General features: G+C 39.5%; 2 protein-coding genes across 3 annotated transcripts; one reads left to right on the plus strand and one right to left on the minus strand.

The window, feature by feature from the left end:
• Positions 1-1505: 1505 nt before the first annotated feature.
• Positions 1506-8380, minus strand: PTTG1 (PTTG1 regulator of sister chromatid separation, securin). Its single transcript, XM_074156490.1, has 6 exons — positions 8245-8380; positions 7330-7432; positions 6838-7016; positions 5900-5993; positions 4914-5060; positions 1506-4524 (listed from the first exon to the last, which is right to left on the minus strand). Exons 1-6 carry the CDS (start codon positions 8278-8280, stop codon positions 4445-4447), a joined length of 639 nt encoding a protein of 212 aa, XP_074012591.1. The 5' UTR covers positions 8281-8380; the 3' UTR covers positions 1506-4444.
• A 196-nt stretch (positions 8381-8576) lies between these two features.
• Positions 8577-23063, plus strand: SLU7 (SLU7 homolog, splicing factor). Of its 2 annotated transcripts, none has more exons than XM_074156656.1 (16): positions 8577-8615; positions 9198-9373; positions 10004-10157; positions 10452-10532; positions 11107-11271; positions 12766-12831; positions 14398-14445; positions 14953-15084; positions 15366-15463; positions 16874-16941; positions 17143-17282; positions 18240-18401; positions 18859-18963; positions 19165-19239; positions 19494-19598; positions 20627-23063. In XM_074156656.1, the coding sequence occupies exons 2-16, from the start codon at positions 9210-9212 to the stop codon at positions 20804-20806; spliced, it is 1743 nt and encodes a 580-aa protein (XP_074012757.1). In that variant the 5' UTR covers positions 8577-8615; positions 9198-9209; the 3' UTR covers positions 20807-23063. The 2 variants fall into 2 exon arrangements, with proteins under 2 accessions (XP_074012757.1, XP_074012758.1); XM_074156657.1 differs by having other exon boundaries at positions 8609-8792.
• The last annotated feature ends 1390 nt before the right edge of the window (positions 23064-24453 follow it).

The following is a 24453-nucleotide window of genomic DNA, read 5'->3' on the forward strand; positions in this document are numbered from 1 at the left end:
TACATGATACAGAGGGACTTATGAGATGCTTTTACCTGTTGACTACATATTTTGAGAAAAAGTGATCAAAGGAAGCCCGGCCTGAGCCACTGAAGACCAACATCTGAAGGCCTCCAAAGGCTCCACCTTCCGTATGGCTTATAGAACTAATTTGGCTGGCACAAAAATCCAAACATTATCTAGAGCTCCATGAACCTCCCTCCAACTCATTAACTGGGACAGATTACCTCATCTGTTAGAGAAGCACAAAACACCCACCCCAATAAGTTGTTTGCACACTCCTTTTTCTTTCTAGCATTCTTCACGGTCTGATTGCAAGAAAATACACATTAGAACTTTTCCCTCTAATTTTGAGGATCATTCAAGCACAACAGGCCCTCCACACTTTTAGCTTCTCCCAAACTGCAGCGAGAAGTAAATTTATCAATTATGCTTTTCTTACATGCTTTGCAGAGTTATATGTAAAAACACATGCTTGTACAATCACATCCCAAACAATCAGTTACTAAATATATATTGTGTATATAAACTGTTTTACAGGCATGTTGACCTGATCAGTGCCTGTGTCTCCTGGAGTACCACTTCAGGGCTAGTTAGAGTGACACTATTGCATTTCTATACAGTACTTTGCTAACACTAATAAAACTACAGCAAAACTAAAAGTTACAAGATTCATGTCTTTTCTAACCCTAGAGAGACCAAATGCCTCCAGGCTTCTAATTTCTGTTCTTTTTAAACAACGAAAGATAAAAATGCCCTCGGCTGATACACTATTCCCTGTAGTCACAGGGTAAAGGCACACTGAATTCCTTCGTGCTGACTCTTATCCTCCATTTCACATTAATGAAGTGATGAAACCCATTACAGATGCCTGCACTGTGCATGATGTACCAAAGGCAAACATCATCACACCACAGCTGTCAGGTTGCAGGAGTGAGAAGCCGTAATACATGCTGTTACCATGGTGCCACCCGCTGCCAGAACATTACAAACAGGGTGAATTATCTGGTGTACACCGAAGTAGTTTTACTCAGCCTGCTAAGAGATTGTTTTTATATGAATCTCCAAGTTCTCCTTACAGAAATCCAGGTAAGGATTTAAAGCAATTCTCACAGCCAGAATGCTGTCAAAGAAGATGCTTTACACAGCGATAACCAACTAAAAAGGTACCTGCTCTGTGTACTTGATTATAATCCAGATTTCCCAGTCATGGTACGCAGTTACACTGGCCTATTAAGGCTCATTCAGACTGAGAACAAGCCACCAAGCAAGCATTTGTTTTCATCACAGCTACATGTTTAAAATCCCAAGTATTTCAGATCTTTGCAGGAAGCGTAAACTGATCAAACAAATAAAACAAAACATTACAAGCAGTTTTAAATAGGACTTGTGTTGTGCAGGGTAGTGCTCAGACACCATTTTGAACTCAAGATGCATCCGTCCCTGACAATGCCCCAACAGAAAAAACATAAGTATAAATGTTGATATAACATGCACAGCCTTTTAAACTGTTAAGGAAGTTTATTCTTCAGTCACCAGTAGAAGTCAGTGACACCTAACTGAAGTGGCAAGAAACAGTGCAAAATTCCCCAGCAACCAGGCTCCCCAAGTCTCAGGAAGCCAGCACTCCATGGGCTGACAGGGGTTAGTTTTACAGCTCTGAGGTCAAGAGAGTTTACATTTTCCAAATAGGAGACTACGCTTTCGTGACCGTCAACTCCTCAAGTCACTGCAGGCAAGAAGCTCCATCCACAGATTGCGTCTCATCACAATTCTGTTCTCACTCAAGTCACAGGAACACGCATTTCCCTTTAACCCCAGCCAGCTGAGTTGAAAAGTACATGAAATGAGGAAAATAACAGGCAGCTGAAACAAATGGATCTTTCCAATGAGTGTTTGCAAAAGAAAGCTTTGTAAAAGCAAAAACTTGGACCTATATTAACCAGAAATCCCAATGAGAACAAAAATCCCCAGATAAGGTACACTACTGTAAGAAAAAAAATATTCCCAGTCACCTAAAATTCAGTGCTGAGAATTAATATCTAACCAAAACTGAAGTAAACTTCACCATGCAACTGCTGTAGAGACTTCTTAACTCTGGGTTTTGTCATGGATGTGTCTGAAATTGGACATTAGCTTTTATTTACTTTTAATCTTTTAAAACACAAAGATTATGACCAACATTTTAAGAAATTAATCAATCTTTTAATACTAAATATTAATTAGCTTTAGTGGTAGTATAAAGAAAGCTGGGGTTTGCATTGTGTTGCTGAATACAGATTTACCTCTCATACATAAGATTCCTAGCAACACCCCTGTTTTGGCCCAGACAGGCTACATGATGAAATATACCTTTAGATCTTGACTATTTACAGATAAGTCTTTAAAACCTTGCTTGCTTCTCAGATCTAACTTTGACTGGCTTATGTTACTTGCTAGCAGCTATGAGACAGTAATTGTAGAAAGTTGGATGAAACACCCAAAAAAGGATCCTACAGACAATGTCCCTCTGCACCCAAAACACCCTTTCATAATTTTACAAAAAAAGAAAATTGGGGGCAGGTGAAGGAAAGGACACAAACAAAACCTATGACTGTTTCTTTTTCCCTACTTTGAAAGGATTTAATAAAATAAGATTACACTACTGCGAGCTTATTTAGTTTATTCTAGCATTATTACCTTGTGTTCTCCACTGCAGGAACATTCATTCTCATGAAGACAGACCAGCAATATCCCCAAGTCTGACTTACCCTGTGCTTTCTCCACACCCATTCCACTGTCCCCATAAGTAACAAGTTTTTGGGCTTTAAGATTAAAAAGTCTATCAGTACCAAGAGGCCTATCTGAATCATCCAATTATCACCTTTACAAATATTATACAAATGCATGGCCACTTTGGTACGAAATCCTACAACTAGCAAGCATGTTCTAAATGCTTTGATGTGTGTATGTCTATACACACAGACATGGCACAAAAAAAAAAAAACTATTTCAGGAGGTTTCAAGTAATAGATCTAGGTGCTTGATCACACTGAATATTTTAAATCAACCCTAGAGAATTTTTACCATGATAAACTTCCACAAGATACAAAGCACTAGTATCCCTCTCCAGATGAGAGATGTTTGTACATACAAAAAGTTACAACCTACATTTATGTTGATTTAGTGTCATATCCTTACAGTATCTCATACCACCTAAGCTGGTGTTTTGCATACCAATGACTATTTTTACCTGTGTGGATGCATAACAAGCAGCCACAAGATGGCACTGTGTAATCGGTTTCAGTGTCTTAGTCAGGCATTTTTCTGTAAAATTGAGCTTAGACTGTTTTGTCCCAGCTTGTTTGAACTGGTAAAGGCAAAAAAAAAAAATCAAAGTAAGATTAATTTTGTCACTTTCTTTTATAACCACTATAGCTTAACTCATGTGGCTGGTAGACTATACCCATCAAGCTTCAGTCCCAGCTGACACAGCCAAGTTATTTCAGTATCAAAAACTGTTAAAATCCAATTAAGGATATGCCAAAACCTGAAATCTCTATATAGAGTCAAATATCTTAATATGATTTATATTAATATTATCCTAAATTATATCCTTTTTTCCCTGTTTAGTTTGAGATGCCTCTGAGTTTTGAAGTTTCAAACCAAAGACAAGAAACTAAAGTGAAGGCCTTCTACCTTAACTGATGACTAGAACACAGGTAGCACATTGTGATTCTTGTTAAGGATGAGCTAAAAGCCGAAGGTAGCTCAGGCTGCTGTAATCTGACTAGACCAGAGTACAGCCCAGGAACTACAAAAGCAGTTTAAGTTGAAGTTAAGGCTGACCACCTCTACAACTTCCTTGTCTTATGTGATGAAGAGCTGGAGTTGAAGCCATTGCAATGCAGAGAAAAGATTGAACCTGTGTGCTTCTAATTTGAAGGATGGGTTTCCACCAGCCTTTCTTCACAGAGCACAGACAGTACACAGTAGCAAGAGCTATAATGCCATGACACTTGAAAGTAGTCTACAGCTGCATAAGAACCCAACATACAACATCCTAGACAACCACTGTGAAAATCAAACAAGTTCAGTAAAGCACCAGAAGATTACTAGCTCTAGTACCAATTTGCACTAGATATACAGATTTATTTTAAACCCTTGCATGTTTAATGGATAAAGGATAACTTAACCTATCATGACCATGCAGTCTAATCAGCATACTAGATTTATATCAGATTATATCAGTCCTGGATATAGTTCACAACAGTAGGATGTAGTCCTGCTTAGAAGCTTATCCAGGCTCTGCTCTAATTGCTTGTCAGATAGTCTCCTTCTCAAAGCACTGTTTTACTACCTACATGTTAGGTCTACTGAAAATAGGCAAGTCAGGATTATACAGGTTAGATTACCCTTTATTAAAACATAAAATTTGAACTCAATAGAAGTTTCAGAATATGCATTAAAGGTCATAATCCGGAGGTGGCAGGTCAATGATCTCATCCAGGGTAGCAAGGAAATCGGCAGATGCCTGTAGCAAGTCTGAAAGTTAGAAATAGTGTACATCAGTTTCTCACAAAGCCCAAAAGTTATACTCCCTAACAAACTAGCTCTCAGTAGATAAGCATAAGCCTCTTGAATGACTAAGGGAAATACTGTTTGATTGCATAAGCCAGTTCCACCTAACTAACCATCAGTCAGCAACGCACTGCAAGACATTGCTCAGCAACATCCCTTTGAGACCACTATTTGTGCTATTAGGGCTGACCAGTTAAATTCAGCTTGACTATACACAAAAGTTGTTTGATGTTAGTGCGCTATTCTGGTAGTTAGAAGTGCAGTGGCCATTCACTACTGCAGCCAACTAGCTTCCCTCCCAAACCACTAGTGAGCACTCTATGTACTGAAACTTATGCTAAGTTTCCACTTACTAGACTCCCATGAGTCTTCAATCTCCACAGGTGAAGGAACCATGTTCACAAATTTATCATATGTCCTTTCATATATCATGAGAGGGACACCACACAGGTTGATATTGCTCATTTTGTGCTCTTCAGGAAGATCAAAAGTCTCATAGTCTGTTTGAGAAAGACAGTAGTTTAGTAACAGTGTACAGTAGCCTGGGAAGCTGCAAATTCTCCTAGATTAAATGAAGTGGGAACAGGTCCAAAACAACACAATCCAACAGTCCCCTCCTATGGGGTATTTATTTACAGTTACACCGTACTTGTCCACAAAATTCCATACAATAGCACTTATCAAAAGACTAGACTGCATAACAGCTGCTAATGGAAAGCAGGAGATTTTAGTAATTTCTTCCCATTCACTATACTAAGTCAACTTCATCAAGCACAACACATGTATTTCACCAACACTGAAGCAGTCTTTGATACAGTAGTTTTTGTACACTCACTTCCACATGAACCGGATTGTTTAAGCACACAGTTTGAAGGACTGAGACAAAATATCTGCAGCGGGCTGTGCTAAGAACAACTTTAGAAGTGTCATCTTCAACTGTTATATCTTACATCAGTAGGAATCTCTTCAGTTACAACTTACCATCTTGGCATGCATTAAGTCTACTCTTCCATAGTGCTTAAGTATTCCTCTGAATATTTGTCTACTCATTGCCATTTAATGAATTAAGAGACTACAGCATAGTTATTTGGAACTAGTTGCCTGCCACCATAACAGTGGACTCTGACTACTACACATCTGAAGCACAGCTATTGCAGTTAGAAATATTTACATAAGAATGAGATGGTATTTCAGATGTAGCAAGCACCCTTGTGTTTAAGAAAGGACTCCAGGGAAATGGTATGCTGCCTCATTTACTACAATAGCTTGACCAAAGTCTTACAATATTCACACTCATGAAAGCCTGATTCATTTTAACAATTACACCAGTAGTTCTTACCTCGAGGATCAGAAGGAAACATATTTTCTATTTCTGGCCAGTCTTCTTCAGCCACTGCATCACAGCTTTCTAATCCAGCAGTCTTTTCAGTAATCTTAAAAAGAGAAAGTCATTATTTTGAGTTACTGTAGTTTTTCATTGTAGTACCTTTGCAATAGCTTTCTGGTGTTATATAGATCTACAGCCAAGAATGGCTGCCATACAGACCTCAGTTATGCCTAAATTCTAGTGCCTTCAACACAAATAATCCAGTTGAGTTTATGCAGTGTACTATATATAGTGGCAACAAGTGACTGCACTGGAACCTTTAGGCTCATAATATTAAATTCCTGATACTTAACAGGTAAACAAGGCATTAACTCAGATTATTTTCTCTAGAGCTACTTCTTTGCCATTAGTGACCCCCTAAGCTGTTGCATTCCTTTTACCTATGTAGGTGTACTGGTTTTGGCTCAGATAGTTATTTTTCCTCCTAGTAGCTCATATGATGCCATGTTTTGGAGTCATAATGAAAACAATGTTGATAACAGTTGTTTTAGCTGTTGCTGAACACTGCTTACACAGCATCAAGGTCCTTTCTGCTTCTCACAACCCCACCACTGAGCTGGCTGGGGGTGCATAAGAAGTTGGGAGGGGGCACAGCCAGGACAGTTGACCCAAGGGATATTCTATACGAAGTTTGCCAAAGCTGCCATTGCTCAGGGACTGGCAAGGCATCAGTCAGCTGGTAGCAAGAAATGTGTTTCGCTTTTCTTGGAGATTTTTAATAATTCAGTTGCCTTAGTCTCAGCCCATGAGTTTTCTCACCTTTACCCTTCCATTCTCTCCCCTATCCCACTGAGGGGGGAGCAAGCAAGCAGCTCTATGAATGTATGTAAGCCACAACAGTAGGTAAACTACACATTTCCCCAACCCCTGTAGAAGTGTGTTGTACTCACTTTGTTTGCAGCACAAGACTGATTTTTCTGTCCTATCTTTTCTGTCTTGGTTGTGACTCCTTTAGTTCTATTCACATTTCCAAGAGCCTTTCTGACAGAGTGAGATGTGGCTGGAGATGTACCGATGGTTTTTTTAGGAAGTGGAGTATTAACTTGTGTTCTTTCAGAGAAGACTTTTGCTGGTGAGTCAGGGGGAAGAAAAAAAAGCAAACTTTAGCACCATATCAACCCTAGATCTTGTTTCAGTAAATATGTGCTGGAAAACTAGTTGTCATAAAAATCATGATTCACTATTTTTAACTCAAGAGCATAAGCCCCATTTATGACAAAAGCACAGTTATTCTCATCTTTATAAATTCACAAGCTTAGCAGAATTGGTTAGATGAGTAGGTATAAGAACAGAAAACTATTACGGTTCAAAACAGTGAATAACAAAACATGATTTATGCACATCACTTGATCCACTACTGGCTTACGGCAGCATATACACACAAGATCCTGAAGGGAGTCTTAGCTGATTCTTAGTAGCACCAACTTCACCATTTTCCTTATCAAGAAGGATGAGCTTCGCCATCTTCTGGTTGATAAGACCACTCTGGAAAGCCCATACAGGAAAAGAGGAAATCATTCTTGTCATTCTTCTACAACAGCACACTTCTTAAACTGCACAAAAGACAGCATAGCTACGCCCCACCTCCTAGAGGAGGGGGAACAAACCCATATTTTACACCATTTCATAGTAGTTTAGATACAGACTCTTATGTTTGAAGGCATTATTAATGCATGTGGTAGGCTCATAGCCCGAAAGGACTTTGGGAATGTAACAAAGCCTCACTAGCAATCCTGCACAGGAAGATCTAATACCTTATGTTTGCTTTGTTATTTCTTTTCATTGTTTAACTGCTTCCTCAGTCCAACAGTACATCTCCTAGCTTCGCAATCCAGTCCTTAGCTCAACTTGTAGCACTTGCACAGCCAAGAGTAATGCCAATTATTTTACTAGCAGAGACATCTTTTTACTACAAAAAGAAACCATCAGAGAAGACCCTATAGAAACAGATTATTCCACTACTGTTTTCAGCTCCATCTGAGAGAACAGATAGAGCACTCCTTTGCGCCATTAGGAGCAGTGAGGCAGCTCCCACCTGGGCCTTATCACTGCCATTACAAAGGTGGGCAAAGGATTCCTCAGTCAAAAGAGGTACATAGAAAAATGCGGCTTTAATTTGTACAGCTTAAGGTCAAAGGCTTAAGCACAAAATTAAAGCAAGATTTACAGCTACAAGTCTCAGGACTCCGCTTGTTTATGCCCCGCGGTCACAGCTCCAGGAGCACTCTCCCCCTACACACGGTTCTCACCAGCAGCCGCCCCCCCGCCCAGCCACGCGTACCCGGGCGAGAGCTCACCTCAGGAGCTACCAGCAACTCCGAGCGCTCAGGCATGGCAACAGCGCCCACAAAGAGGGGGGGCTAGGGCGGCTGCAGGCCACAGGGAGGACGAGTAGAGTTACGCTCACCCCACCTCAGAGAGCAGGGCTGCAGTGCCCCCGTCCCAACCGCCGGCAGCTTTTAAACCGGCTCCGCATCGCCCATTGGCTGCTTCGACCGACGCTCAGCAGCCGATTGGCTCAGCGGCGCCGCTTCCGCGCCGCCTCACCTGCTCCCCCCGCGGCTCCACCCCCTGAGCTCCGGGGGCGGGGCAGGCCCCGCCGACGCGCTGCTGGTCCTGGGTGGGGCGTGGCCGCGGTGCATTGTGGGGCGGCGGTGCGGCCTAGCCGGTAAACACGGGCGGCTGGGGGTGCTCAGGAGGGCGGTGGGGATCGGCGGCTTGGGCGGGGGGCGGCTACTGAGCTGCTGCTTTGGACTCTGAGGGAGTACCCGTGTCCTTGGGGCCTGGGTCTGGGCCCTGGTGGGGCGCTGTTTCCAGCCAGTCGCCGTTCTGTCTCGCCTTGGGGGTACGCATAGGCCTAGGTTTGCGCGTTGTGCGGGTCCCGGCGGCTGGTGGGGCCTTGTGGTAGCCCGGCCCTGTCCGTGGGCCTTTCTGTCAGTCCCGGCCTGTCTGTTCCTGTGGCCGTTGGCGAGTCCGTTTCCCCCTCCCCGCCGTCGGGGAGGGCCCGGTAGTGCATGTCCTGGGGCTGTGTGTAGGGCTGCTGCTGTTCGTCCCCATCACCTATCATATTAGGCAAGAGAAACGTTATTAAGGATTTTTTTTTGTCACTACCAGTACTTATTTTTGTGAAAAGATGTATGTCAAGAATATAATATAGCATTACTGGTTTACTATGATACAAAACCACGATGAGGAACTGTGCTGTCAAATGGTATTGATCTGTAAGACTTTATTCTTTTTCTGCTACAAGGTCAAAACTAAAATGGCATCAGGGACTGTAATGAACGCCACTTCCTCAGGAGGGTCAAATGATGTGAGCCTAGAGGAGCCAAAAAAGATGACAAGGGAAGACTGGAGGAAAAAGAAGGAATTAGAAGAACAAAGAAAACTAGGAAATGCACCTGCTGAGGTGGATGAAGAAGGAAAGTAAGTTTATTAAAGCTATAGTTATTCTAAAGCTATTGCTTAAAAATATCTTATTTCCTGTTGTGGATACAGAATAATTATGAGGATGATACATGAGTCACTGTGGAAGTAAATAGTTGAATTTTGTGAATTTGCTTTTAACATTCCAGTCATCCCCGGAAAACAGGTATTTTCCAAAGTAGGTGCAGTGTTTATCCACTGTGATTTACTGACAGTGCTGCTGGAAAGTCCCATCTATGCAGATACTTACAAGTGGTATTTTAAAAGTGACCTAAAGGGAATGCTGGGGATTACACTGCATACAGTACCTGTTCCCTCTCTCTTGCTTCTACAAGGCTCCTTGTTTCTGAGAAGAGAAATGTTAACTATCTTTGTGCTTTGCAACGTTGTATAGAATAAGTTATTTGATTTGGAGCCAGGATCGTAGGTGAATTAGGTGGCAACAAAATCACAGTGAAAGTTTGCATTTATCTAGCTAGAGTTTATTTTGCAATGCAATGCATTGTAACACCTAGATTATTTTATTATCACTCCTAAAGCACTGAACTTTAATGTGGGAGTTATTTGTTAGGCTGAGTTGTGGAGGTGTTCTCCATATGCCTTGTATTTATTACACATCATCTTTTACAGAGATATCAATCCTCATATTCCTCAGTACATATCCTCAGTACCATGGTACATAGATCCATCTAAAAGACCTACACTAAAGCATCAGAGACCTCAACCAGAGAAGCAGAAACAGTATAGCTCCTCTGGAGATTGGTACAAACGAGGCGTTCAAGAGGTATGCAAAATACTTTTCTCATAAAATAAAGATTTGGTTTGATTTTGTGAGGAAATAAGAAAAGAGACATTGACTCCCTATAAAGACATAACTGTGGTTACATGTTTTTGAGAGCGACAGGAGCTGCGAATTCTTTTTCAGCAGGCAAGTTGCAGTGTTTGGTAATAATCAAAATGTATGTTCGGGGTTTGGGTAGACCACGCACTCTTTAGTTGTATCGAAAAAATGAATTCATTATTGGAACACGTATAGAATCTTGCCAGAAGTTTGTACAACTCTTTTTTTGTTGTTTAGCATGCAGTAGCAACAAGATATCGTAAAGGAGCTTGCGAGAACTGTGGTGCATTGACACACAAAAAGAAAGACTGCATGGAGGTAAACTTGACTTTTGTTGATGATTTAATGGTTTTGAAAACTGTGAATTCTCATCTTAGTGAAAAATAGCTAGTTATAGATAAAATAAAAATTACTAGTTTTGAAACATTTGTTTTGAAAAAGGTTACAAGTATCAAAAGGTAGCTTGAAAATTTATAAGGAAATTGTTACGTGGGAAAAAATGCTACTATTCAGGGTTTTGCTCATCAGTTCTGTTTGTGATAAGCACTGCGATAATAGGTGAAAATGTTTAGCTCTTCATGTTGATTTGCTTTAACTTGAGTGCTGCTGTGCCTGTCTGTTTCATGTCAGCTAGAAGCCAACTGCAGAAACAGGGCTTTAATTGCTTTCTTAGTTGTGGAAAATAGAGTTAGAAATTGATGGGGTTTGGAGTCAGTTGCACTACTTTAAAATACAGAAATTAACTACTTGGATCTATTTACAGTTCACAGGCTTATAGTGCTGAATTTAACTGGCATTAGAAGAGCTTGATTGATACTGCTTTTAAAGGGGTATCTGAGTGAGTAACATATTTTAGTCTATTGGACTGATCCAACCATTTTTTTCCCTTCAGAGACCCAGAAAAGTTGGAGCAAAATACACAGGCATGAATATTGCACCAGATGAACATGTGCAGCCTCAATTGATGTTTGATTATGATGGAAAGCGAGATCGTTGGAACGGTTATAACCCAGAAGAGCACATGAAGATTGTAGAGGAATATTCCAAGGTTGATCTGGTATGTAGGTGCTATGGTTTACTGGGGAAAGCTTCAGTGTTTGGCTTGGCTGTGAGGGGGAACGTTTGTTATGTCCACTGTTAATATTGGACTTTGTGCTGTATTCATAATGAACAAACGAGGTGGATTCTGTGTTTGACACTGCTTGAACTGAAAGTTCAGATCAGAAATGCCAACTGAGTATAGGTCTGCACAATAAATAGAGTGTCTCTCCAGACTGCTTACTTTTTAATAGACAAGCTTAGAATTTATTACTCAAGATGCAGATTGAGTAGCAGGCAAGAAAGGAATTTATTATCTGGCTGTATTAAAGCTGATAAATCTGTATCTATTTTGTAACCTCATTCATGCTTTTTCACTTATGAGTCCTTTTCATTACCATGATGCAGCAGTGGACTATTTGTATGTGTCTGTGCAGATCAGCACCTTGCTGCTGCTTTTTACTTTCTATCTGTATACATCAAATCCATGTGGACACTATTAACTTCTTTGAAGGAAAAAAAAAGTAGTTCACTACCTTGGCTGGATGTTAGGCTAGTTCCAAAAGGTGGTAAAGTGCCTAACTAACTCCCTTCAGTATCTGGTCCTCAATATTTTCCTATAGTCCATAGAAAAGCTAATGCTAAGTGTGACCTAATCAGTGTGTATAAATGTCTAATGGGAGTGTTTAAAGGCAGCCAGAATCTTCTCAGTAGTAGCTAATGACAGGACAAGAAGCAGTGGGCAGAAATTGAAATACAAGAAATTCTATCTAAACATCAGAAAATTTTTCTGCTGTATGGGTGATCAGACAGTGGAACAGCTTGTCCAGTGAGGCTGAGAGTCTCCATTCTTGGAGTAATGAAAAGCTGCTTAGACACAGTCCTGGGCAACCTGTTGCAGGCAGGCCTGCTTTGAGGAAGGGGATTGTCCTTGGCAGTCTCCAGAGGTCCCTCGAACATCAACTATTCTGTGGTTCTGTGATGTGAAATGTCAAAAATTCTCTACGTACTGCTTTAGAATCTCACTTTAGATGGTAAACTTTGGTGCTTCCGGGATGAAACATAAACGCTTCCAGCACTAGTCATGAACTACCTTAAGCACTGAAGTTCCTAACTAGATTATGAGGACACAATAATAAAACATATTTGTTCTCAAACACTACTGAACTAAAATAAGCTATCTCTTCCTTAAATTAGGATGCATGTAGTACTGGTATAGCTTCATAAGCTCTAGTAAACTATTTTACGTAACAGTATAATATAAAATAGTAAAACGGTTAACGTGTATATAGCTTCCTTTCCTTGAAGCTCAAAGAATAATATGGTAAGGCCAAGGAGTAGAGAAGTTCTAGGCTGCTGATTTTTTACAAGCATTCAGAGAACTAAAACCTCACTTTTGTAATAAGGAATACGTTTTAAATGACAGCTATCCCAAGACCTGCTTATGATGAGTATTACTACACACTTGCTATTTAAAAGAAATATTAAACAATTGCATTTTCATGATACGCAGGCCAAACGGACACTGAAAGCCCAGAAGCTTCAGGAAGAGTTAGCATCAGGAAAACTGGAGCAAGTGGTAAGTAAACTAAACCCTAATTTATTTTTGTTTAGCCTGAATAAAAATGCAACAGGTTACTTCTGCTCTGTGATGCTTTTATTCTCTATACCGGATCTACTGTTGGTTTTTATGCCCTCCAGTAATGTAAAGATTTTCCTAGCACCAGCATATTCTGTGTTAAATTCAAGAATTTGAAGTGTCTTCTTTCAGATGAGATTGGCTTTGGTTTTCCCCTATGGGCAAAAATTATTATTATTATTATTATTACTAAAATTAATGACATGGATTTTCTGGTCAGAAAAACTTGTTTTCCATGTAGTAGTTTTGTTTAAGTACTGAAATGCTTTTCTGTATTGAAAGATTGTTATGTCTGACTGATGTTGAGGTAATGACTATTACGTGACTGTGGATTGTTTTAGTAATGCTTAGTATAAATTGGAATAAGAGGGTATTTTCTTTATCTTAGAACTAAACATCTTTCTTCTTTAGTCATTGCTATGACTATGTGCAGTGTCTCTGGTTATTTGAAGGCTGAGCGTATGTATTTCTCTGTGGCTTGTAACTTTGCAGAGTTTGCATCTTCCACTAACTTCTACAAGTTCCTCTTATAAAATTCTGATTTTAAAAGGCATTTCTGATAATATTTTAAGTTTATAAAATGGGGAAAAAGTAGAGACTGCTGCTGGTCAGAAGTAGGTTTTTTTAGTCAATATGGTAGGAGAGAAAACACCAAGCAAAAGACTACCATACAGTTGGACCGCAATTTTCCGGAGGTTGTCACGTTGCGTTTTGTCGCTAGATGGCAGAGTGAACTTATTACAGCGTTCTGACCTTGCTGATAGAAAAGATTCTTTCTGTTTTTGATGCCTGTTTTCACCACAAGGCAACATCGTTGGCTTCATATACTTAGTCCTCACAAAACGGAGCTGAAAGGAGAAAAGTCTGTTTGAAATATAAGAGCTATCTCTCATGGAGAGGACCAGGATTGATGCCAATTTGCATCGTCAGTGCTGGCCAATTTGCTGGTCAGTCTTCCAGGAATCACAGTTGTTTCTACCTTTACTGTTGCAAGTATTCTCAAGTTAGAGACTAAGCAGGTTAAAAAAAATCAATTCTAGCTGTGTTTCTCCAGATTAAATTATGGCTTCTGATGCATGCTCAACATTCCTGTCAATCCTAACTAAATACTTGCATATGCATATCTTCTTAATTATTTTTTTAAGCTGTCGGAGTTGAATCTTGGTTATATTTGCATGATAAGAAATATTCTAGTCTAAAACATTAGTGTTCAAAAGCATAGCAAGCTCTAGATAAAAGTGACAGTTCTAGAATTTCCCGTTCTTGCAAAGGCTTGAAAATTTAGTTGGGTGAAAAGGTCTCCAACATGCGTCTGTAATAGAGACACTTAGAAGCTCTTTCCTAGAACATTCAAAATATAAGTGTCTTTGTGCATTTTGTGCCAAGGGTAAACTGTATTTTGCATCCAGCGTCAAAGCTCTGCTTTGATTGCTCTTTGTCTCCCTGTCATCTTTCCTCTCTCCACTATCTTGTCTTCTCTGCTGATGTGCTCTTTGTTTGCTGCAGAACTCCCCAAGACACCAGTGGGGAGAAGAGGAACCAAATTCACAGACAGTAAGATGATTACGCACTGCGTCACACCATGGGCAGAAAAAAGGACCTGTAGTTAGTGAAACAAGGGTGGCATAAGGGTTTCAATGTTGGGTTCGTGCCGCTGGCTGCCTATTCTTTTGGGCAGAGGTTGTTGGATTTCACAGAGGGGATTTTGGTTTTGTTTTAACTCCTGTGTGTTGGCAAACCTTAGAGATGCAAGCAAATAACTAGTTTTAATGTGTTAATATTTTGCCCGAGATAACTGTTTTCTTAAGATCATCACAGTTATGTTTTCGTAACTCTTTCTGTAAAACGAAGTGGAAATCCTTTAACAAGAGTATTTCTGAAAACTGTTGAATGTTAGATTAGCGTATTACTAGCATGACAGCACACTTAAGCCCAAGTATATGATGATAACTTTAACTACAGGATTGCAGGATTTTTAATGAAACCACTAAAATCAGATCCTCGTACTTGTCTCTAGAGTGAATGTCCTCTTTTATTTAGCAGTTTCCCGTCTCTCCTCAGGAAAGAGATCATAACAGTGAAGATGAAGATGAAGATAAATATGCAGATGACATTGATATGCCTGGGCAGAACTTTGACTCTAAAAGACGTATCACAGTTCGAAATTTACGTATTCGGGAAGATATTGCAAAAGTGAGTAAAGAATTCTTTTCAGATGTTCTTTTGTATTCATGAGAGTTAATTTAAAAAAAAATTGTATGCTCGGTTATTAATGAGATTGTGTATGGATTTAAGGGTTGGGAGGTTAAGGTCGGTTCTCAATTCTATTCCTGCTCATGTTATGACTTCATTAAGGTCATCCTTTTACACAGATGCACCTTTTTAAAATGTCTAAGCTGGGCGATACAGTAGTAACTTTAGTTCTTTTAAAAGCCTTAATATCGAATATCTTGTATACTCTTTTCTTTCCTTAGTACTTGAGGAATCTAGATCCAAACTCTGCTTATTATGATCCCAAAACAAGAGCAATGAGGGAGAACCCCTATGCCAACACAGGCAAGAATCCAGATGAGTAAGTTAAAACAGTGTCATGCTTGTGTATCCAACAAAACTTTGTTAAAAATGAGATTAATAGTTTTGTATTTTCTTTTATCTGTATGTGCTTTTACTAATGATTCTCTAGTCAGTGATGGATAGAAGTAGTAGTAAACATGGAAAAAATGGTTTTATTTAGCAGCACTTTTTGTTTTGGTATACGAAAGTGGTATTTTAGTAATACTGGCCCTTAATCTTCAGGGATATGTGGACCACCATTTAGTATAATGATCTGTACAAGGATTAGAACGCTCTGGTATCTAGAGGTATCTAGAGGTGATATCTGTAAACAGTAATGATGTTTATGTAAAGTATTTCAGTTACCAAATCTTAAACTTCATCCCTTGTTTGTTGGGAGGCATTTGGCACCGGAGACTAGCATGGAGCATGTGTGGTACCTAACTAAATGCCTGAATTAGGAGCAAAAGCTCCTCATATATTAATGGAGTCTGCATAGAAAAGGTCTGAAAGCTTTGACATTTTCTAGACAGACAACTTAATTAAAGAATGCCATAGGCTGGCTTTTGGCTGCACATAAAGCTGTCTCACGTAAAACTCGAGTCAAGCACTTGAGCTGTGGCCCTGCTGTGACCTGTGTAGGGCTGTGGACATACAGAGTAGACAGGCTGTGGGCAGAAACATTTATTCTGAGTACAGTAATTGGATTAGCTCGCTGCCTGAAATAGAATGGCAGTGGCTAAATGCTAGCAAATAATGCTCTTTCTACCTCTCCTTGCCCCTAGCTAGAATAATGCCAGTCAGTTCTTTTTTTTTAGATGCAGATGCTTTCACTTCTCTCCAGAGTCATAATTTGACCTTTGTTGAATGTTTTTCTGCCACAGCACTGCAGACTGTAAACTTTTCAGAGTGGGAAATTGGGTTGTTAACATGTTTTGATTTTCACCCTGTGTTTCATATACTCATTGTGAATCTCGTTAAGGGGTGTGCAAAAAGTAAAGCTAAAGCTATTACCAGGCTTTAACCCAGTAAAATACACTGGGTCTGGGTGGGAGGAGAGATTCACAAATCCAAAGCTGAGAATCACTATGCTAGAATATCACTTAGCATTCCTGCATATTTATTGTGCAATTAGATCCAAGCTTGACTTATGGCGCTTGGTGTCCCAGACGAAGCTCCAGGTCTGTGTTGTAAGATGTTTCCATATAAACACAGGCATCCAGTGTTCTGAGTTGCTGTCCAATACTTCCATGACTCCATGGGGAACCTAGATTTTCATATATTGAGTTGAATGCACCTTCCTCTCCCTCCATTCTTAACTCTCAGGGCTCAAAGGAGAATTTTTACTTTCCTGTTGATATTCTAGAATTATGTTTAAATGGAAATCATGTTACTTGAATGCTAAGAATCACACTGTTCTTTTCTGCAGAGTTGGTTACGCAGGTGACAACTTTGTTCGCTACACTGGAGATACCATTTCAATGGCACAGACTCAGTGTAAGTGGATTTTGGGTTGTTTTGTTTTTAAGGAAATGGACTTAAAAGACTTAAGTTAACAATGCTTTTTTTCTTGCAAAAGAAAAATAAATCTTTTTAGATTGAAGCTTTTTTCCAAATTACTACAGAATTAAAGATGGTAATTTGAATGCATATGTCAGTTTTAGAATAAATATTGAGTGAGACCTCTTGTGTACACAGTGTTTGCTTGGGAGGCTTATGACAAAGGCTCTGAAGTTCATCTTCAAGCAGACCCTACAAAATTAGAGCTACTTTATAAGTCCTTCAAAGTGAAAAAAGAAGATTTCAAGGCACAGCAGAAAGAAAGCATCTTAGAAAAGGTAACAGACTTTTGGTTTTACTTAAGAACAGTTGTGTTGAGTTTGAAGTCTGGATCTTGGGGAACAAATACGATTACTAATGCTATGTGAACATACATCAGCTGTTCTCAGCAGCTTGGATTCATATAAAGATTTTTATATCTATACACACTATCTCATCAATTGGATTCATTATGTTATTTAATATAGGAACCTTTGGAGATCTGCTGGTATTTCTTTGGATTATTGGGAGCTCTTCCCTTAACTGTCAGAATTTCTCCAGTGAAAAATCTGACACCAGTACGTAGGAGGAGTGGGTGTTTAGATTTATTTTTTTTTTTTAAATAATACAAGTGGTTAAAAAATTATTTTGCTGTTTAAAAGTGGTATCTTTTATAAAATACCCAAGTCACAGTCTCCCAAAACTTCTTCTGTTTTTGAATTTTTCTTTTCTCTTAAATGTGAAAAGCAGAATTTTCAGATTTGAATTTTGGGTGCAGTCTTCTAGATGAGTATTTATTTTAGATTTTGCTACTGGTTTCTTGGACAACTGATGAAGAACTAGATAATCCGTTCTAACCTTCTTGACATTCAAGTCTGGAAGGGAACACAATGTACTGCTCTGGTTATACAACAGCCTCTTGGTTTGGTCTGAAAAGTGTTCCTGCTTTGAGTGAAGAATATCACTGTTGTAACCCTCCAGGCATTAAATAAACAAAAAAAAAAAAAACCAAACCAAACAAACAAAAACAACCAAATAAAAGAAAACCCCAAACAAACCACCACCAAAAACCACCACAGTGGCCGTAGGAGATGTATTTCTCTTAACTATTCACTAAAGATTAAACTGTCTCCATCCACTTCTTTTCTGTCTTCTTCAGAAGGTACTGAAGGTGAAGATTTTGAAGTGTATGCTTAACTACATAAAAGGTGGGGGTTTTTAAAAGCTGTTATATGTCATTTCTATATGCATTTTAGTATGGAGGACAAGAACATCTGGATGCCCCACCAGCTGAACTGCTGTTAGCACAAACAGAAGATTACGTGGAGTACTCTAGGCATGGAACGGTCATCAAAGGACAAGAGAAAGCTATTGCTTGCTCTAAATATGAAGAGGATGTAAAGATCAACAACCATACAGTAAGTCCTAGCTTATGTAAAAATTATTAAAAAATTAGATTTCTTCCCACTGGAAGGGAATGAGGTACACTAGGATACAGTACAATATAATTAATAGAGCAAATAAATTTATTCTCTCTCAAATGTGACGCTCTCCCTTTTCTATTAAGGATGAATTTCAAGTTGTCACAGCTGCAATGTGAATTTGAGGAGTTGTGATGGCAATCTTGAACTGAAGGGGAAGTTACTGTATTTCCCTTTGACTTTGAATATGAGTTGACCGCATCCTGTTGCTTTTCTCCTTTTTGAAACTGCACCTGTAAGGCTAATGTGAAATAGCAAAAGTATTTTCATAACTTTCCCTTCTGGATTGTTTGAATAATTTACTTATCGGGATATAACCTCAAGAATAAATTGCAGGCTGCCCGCTACGGGAGCGTCGTCATGGACCTAACTGCTATGGTGTCTTCTCTTGCAGTGCATTTGGGGTTCATATTGGAAAGAAGGCAAGTGGGGTTACAAATGCTGCCACTCATTTGTCAAGTACTCGTACTGTACAGGAGAAGCTGGGAAGGAAATAGCTGTAAGTATTGTCTTATTTAGTCACTTGGAAAGAGCTAAAAAACATTCATCCTACCCAAATTTTAGACCGCTTTGATTTGCGGGGGGGGGGGGGGGGGGGGGGGCGTTGGGGTTTTGTGGTTTGTTTGGGGGTTTTTATGAGGTCCTTCCCCTTTCAAATGTGCTTAGTAAATGGGTATCCTTCCTCTCCTCTATTGTGTAGAACACTGAAGCAAGCTTACTGGAAGAGCAACCCGGGGAGGAAGAACAAATGACAAAACCCAAAACGCTAATGGAGGTAGGTTGTTCCACTTTCTCAAGAAGGCAGGTATTTTTCCTCAGCATTTTAAGAAATGGAAACATATGTATAACTACAAAATTGTATAAGTCATAATGAGTCTGAAAATTATTGGACTGCATTATTAATCGTTAACATCTCTACTAAAAAATAAGCTCTCGAAGAGCATTAATAGATGCTTGGGATTTAATGGCTTGAACATTAGTAATGTTTGCAAGTTGAATCTTAACAGTAGCTGGTTTTCCATCTTACAGATCCACCAAGAGAAACAGAAAGAGAAGAAAAAGAAGAAGCACAAGAAGAGCTCAAATTCAGATAGTGAGGGTGAAGAGAAAAAGAAGCAAGAAAAACTTAAAAAGGTGAACTGTGTTCTTCAGTGGTTTTGTGGCAAAAAGATCTTGAAATATATTTTACAACAATGTCAGCTTTATGAAGCCTGTAATGCAGTTCTGGTGGTGTTCTGTGGGATGTTCTTTGATGCTAATTTTGAGCTAAAGCAAATTTAAAATGCTGTTAGATGTTCTAAAGTACCTTCCCTAATTCTCAGGCAAACATGCAATAAATATTTAGTTTTGGAAGACTTAGTTTAGAAGATTTAGAACACTTCCTTTCTAGGCACCTATTACAGCTGTAGATCTATAAAAGACATTGCAGAACACAATGATTTGGGTAAAAGATGGAGAGATCAAAGGCCCCGTCAAAGCTTAACTTTGCACTTTTTATCCCAGACTTGGGGGCAGTCTCACAGTTGATGCAATAAATCCATCCACCATGCTCTCGACTGACTGCTGTTCACCAGCCCTGCCGCAAACACAGCAGCCTCTTCGGGATATTCACAGCGTGAAACTAATGTCAAATTATGGTTAATCAAAGAAATATACAAATGCAGGGTTTTTTCAGTATAATGAAAAAGTTGGTCCTTTCTACAACGTTTTTCTTATGTTGCAAGAAGGAGCAACATAAGCAGTTTGAGGAAGGGGATAACATGTTTCAAAAAACATTAAAAAAAAAAAAAATGCACCCTAACTGAAAAAAAACCACTAACAACAAACCCAAACCCATAAGATCACATCCTCACTAGTCTGCTTTTGTACTTGCTGGGCCATGGTTACATTTTGGGTAAAGCCAAGGAGTTTCTTACTTGATTTGGGCAATTGGAAAGATAGTAAAGTATCTTGTTTGCTAAATATCATTTCACTATAATTTTATGTTAAACACTAAAAAATGAGCATTAAATGAAGTGAGCTGTAGGTGGGACCAGACAGATGTGCGTTGCTTATCCCACCGTTCTGCCTGCTGCTGGTCCTAGAATCCAACACAAACTTTCATTGGGTTCTTTTGCTTAACTTTCATTGTGGGTTTTTTTTTTTCTTTGCTTTAATTTCAGGCACTAAATGCAGAAGAAGCTCGTCTTCTCCATGTTAAAGAAATCATGCAGTTAGATGAGAGGAAGAGACCCTATAACAGCCTGTATGAAACCAGGGAGCCAACAGAAGAGGAAATGGAAGCCTACAGAATGAAGCGGCAGAGACCTGATGATCCCATGGCCTCTTTTCTTGGACAGTAGTCCTGGTGAAAATCATTCCAATACACAAGACTCTTTTTCATACTAGTTTACAACTCTGTAGACACTTGCCTTCCATGTGTGGAAGTGCCAGAAATAGCAGAGACCTTTTTTTGCACCAAAGAAGTTGGTGAAAACTTCTTTCAGCAGACATAAGCAGTCCAATACTTACAGCAATTTTAGATATGTGTATATGTATACATATACAGTCACAAATGTATATATGTACACATATATAAAAAAATTATATGTATCTATAAAATACATACCCCTACTCTGTAAATTTTTTATTGGAAGATAAAAGATCTGATGCTGGAATTCTAGGTTTGTTTGGCCAACTAATATATACGTAAAGTCATAATACATTCAGTAAAACCGACTACCTAAAAAGAAACGGTCAGCAGGTGTCAATACAGAACAAAAATTGTTGAAAAAACAATTTGATCCAGCTACTGCAGCCTCTTACTTGTAAAGGGAGTAGCCTGTCACATGGCTTTAAAAGGAGAAGATCACTTTGTAGTATTTTGGTAATGTAATAATTGATTGCTTTGTACAGTTTTGGTTAAATTAATATAAAGGTCTTTAATGCTGTGCAGCCTTTTTAATGAAGGGGTTAAGAGAAGCTGACTGTAGAGCTTTTAAATTCTAACTCTGTTTCTGCAGATGTTAACATATAAATTTCAGTTGCAAAGATGGGAGTTGTTTGGTTTGCTGTTTGATAACAGTGTTTGTCTCACCCTGATAACTTCCCGAATCCTGTCACGTGGTGTAATACCAAGTGTCGGGCTCTAGTACCTTGCGATAATGTGAAGCAGCATCTGCTTTGTGTTTGGCAACAATAGTCCTTACACTGAGAGTTTTCCCCTTTAACTATTAAAAGTTGAAGTAATGGGTGAAAAACTTCACGGCACGACTTTAGAGTTGGAAGGCTTGAGAGTTATTTCTGTTATGGCTTAAACTATCTTATTAAACATGCCTTTTATAACCACATTTAATGTGGTTATATTATTGGTAGGACAAGGAAAACTCTGTAATCCTGGCTTTTTGTTTTAAACTTAAGAACCTAATTATAATTTTCACTTTGTAAACAGTGAAGGAAGTTAAAGTTACTGGGAGAAAGTGAAACAGTGTGTTTTGCCTGTAATATGTTGTACCTGTAATTTCCACCTGTAAACCTGGTTTCCTTTTTTTTATTAGGTTTTCTCTAAGTTTGCTTCCCCTTTATTTTATAAGACCAATAAAATAAAAGTTGGCAGTCAGATTTATAAAACTTGATTTTAAAATCTCCTAGCACTTGCAAAAAACATAATGAACTAGTGAGATCAAAGATCTGGGTGTGGAATTGTTAATACAACCAAGTCCCAGGAAGGCAAAACTTTAAAGAGTAGAAATCGGCTTTTGCAAAAATTGCTTTTATGTTTTCACAAACAATGTGGATTTAGACAGTCAGAGGGGGAAAAATATTAGGGATATGGTTTTCCTTCTGCTAAAAAAAACAGTGACTCGTGTTCTGGGTTTCTACATCAGCTCAGGTTTTGACCTTTCTAGGTTATGAATAATTTCAAGCAAAAACAGCTCTTTCCCACAGATAATTACGTACAATAAGTATACATTTAAGTGTCATGTGTGTGATTTCACAGCCACTTTGAGGACTGAGTATTTTAATTCAGCACACAGAAATGCTAATCATAGAAATGCTGCGTTAGTCTGCAATATAGTTCTGTATTAAAACTACCTGCAATATTCTCATTGATTATCTAAATTTTAGGCTATTTACTGTGTTCCTGGGATCCTCTGGTAGGACCTGACTGCAAACTGGTGATCTTTCTGAATTAGCTGAACTGTAAAATATTATTCTTCTCAGGGCTGTAACACTTGGAATTGTGGCCAGCAGAGCTCCGGCTGCAGCTACCAACTGCTGCTGTCTCACTCGCTGCCGAGTTCAGTTTGAAGGAAGATGAGATGTCAGAAAGGTCCGTGTTATCATTTCCTTGAGCTACTTAGATACCTTTCTAAAAGTAGCTAGAGGCTTCGAACTCAGAAATACCACTGAAAAAGAACAACTTAGAATGAGCAAATAATTCACCAGTCCAGGCAGCCTGTAAAGCTCAGATTCGAACTCTCGTTTAGTGAGTATTCTCCTTACATTCAAGAGAAAAATGGGGACAGAGTTAAAGGTGCGTGTATTTTAGAAGCCAGTATAATGTGTTCAGTGCTACAGAGAGAGGTTTATTATAAATAAAGGTGCTGAATTCCACCCAAAGCAGGCTCCTGTGGATGGATTTTCTTTTCAGTACCAGAAGATGTGACTGTAACTGATTTTCCAGCGTGCCCTGTCTCACTCTGCTGAGAGCGAGCCCGAGGGCAGGATGGGCCAGTTCCCTCTCTGGTGAAGCAGGAAGGCAGCTCCAAGGGAAAAAAGCAATTAGTGTTTTATTCAAAATACAGTTCCTTGAGCTTGCGAATGATGCAGAGTAGATCTCAAGTCTCACCAGTTAAAGGACAAATACAGCTTAAAACATGTCCTATTTATATCATAAAGGTTAAATGTTAAAGAACATTGTGGATCTGATCATGAGGATTAATTTTCCTCCATCTGCTTCCCCTTGGATTTGGCATGCAATATGACTGTGCATATCCAAAGGCTGTTTCCTACTGCACGAGAAGAATTTTTCCTTTCTCAACTGAGTTTGTAGTCTTGTTTGGACACAAACGACCGTTCAATGGCAACGGGCCTACTCTAGCAGAGGCGGCTGGGGCTGGGAACTCCCGTTTCTTGCACGCACAAAGAGAAGCAAAGCGAGAGGAAATTCTTTCGCCTGGTAACACAGACTGGTCAAATTCTCAGATCACGATGCGCAACAGCCCCTCCCAGCACAGTCAGCGGAGCTTTCGCTGAATCTTGCCCTCGGCAAAGGGCTCAAAAATTATTTTCTCAACTCCCTTTTCACCAATTGCTTCAATTGTCTCCTTTTTCATGCTGCCGGGTACTGGCTGGCTGCGGCACCCTCCCCCTGCCAACCGTGCGCTGGCCAGCCCAGGGGAAGACATTTGCTTTTTTAAAACGTAGATTAAAACAGTCACGGAATTGTCAGAGTTGGAAGGGACCTCTAGAGATCATCTAGTCCAAGTCCCCTGCTAAAGCAGGATTGCCCAGAGCACGTTACTCAGGACTGCATCAAGGCAGGGTCCCTTCATTTCTTTTGTTGAAAAGTTTAGCATTCTGTGTTATCTTTCAAGCCATGCCAGAAGGTAGCTCTTTTACTGTCTCCACATTTCTTTGTAATTAGATCTTTATGGCTTTCCTGAGTGGGTTAATGAGAGAGACGCACTGTTCTATGCGAGCCTAATTGTTTTAGGCTGTTGAGGGATCAGAAAAAAGCAGGAATGATAGCAATTAGTTACGGATGAAACAGAGTTCAACTTTTAGGAAAAAGGAAAAACAACACAAGAGACAGGATTTTCTGTGCCCGCTAGTGTCTCGTGCAACCCGGTGACTGCAGATTTTCATACCGCTTTCGGGTATAACTTTAATTACTCCGTTCCAGCCAAAACACTGTGGCCTGAACCACGTCCAGGCAACTCCTGGTTGCTCTGTTGGCACTCCTCTTTGCATCCATCTTGCTGGATGCAGCAAAGAAAGACACAGA

Source organism: Numenius arquata, chromosome 11 (assembly GCF_964106895.1).
Source record: "Numenius arquata chromosome 11, bNumArq3.hap1.1, whole genome shotgun sequence".
NCBI classification, from domain to species: Eukaryota; Metazoa; Chordata; class Aves; order Charadriiformes; family Scolopacidae; genus Numenius; species Numenius arquata.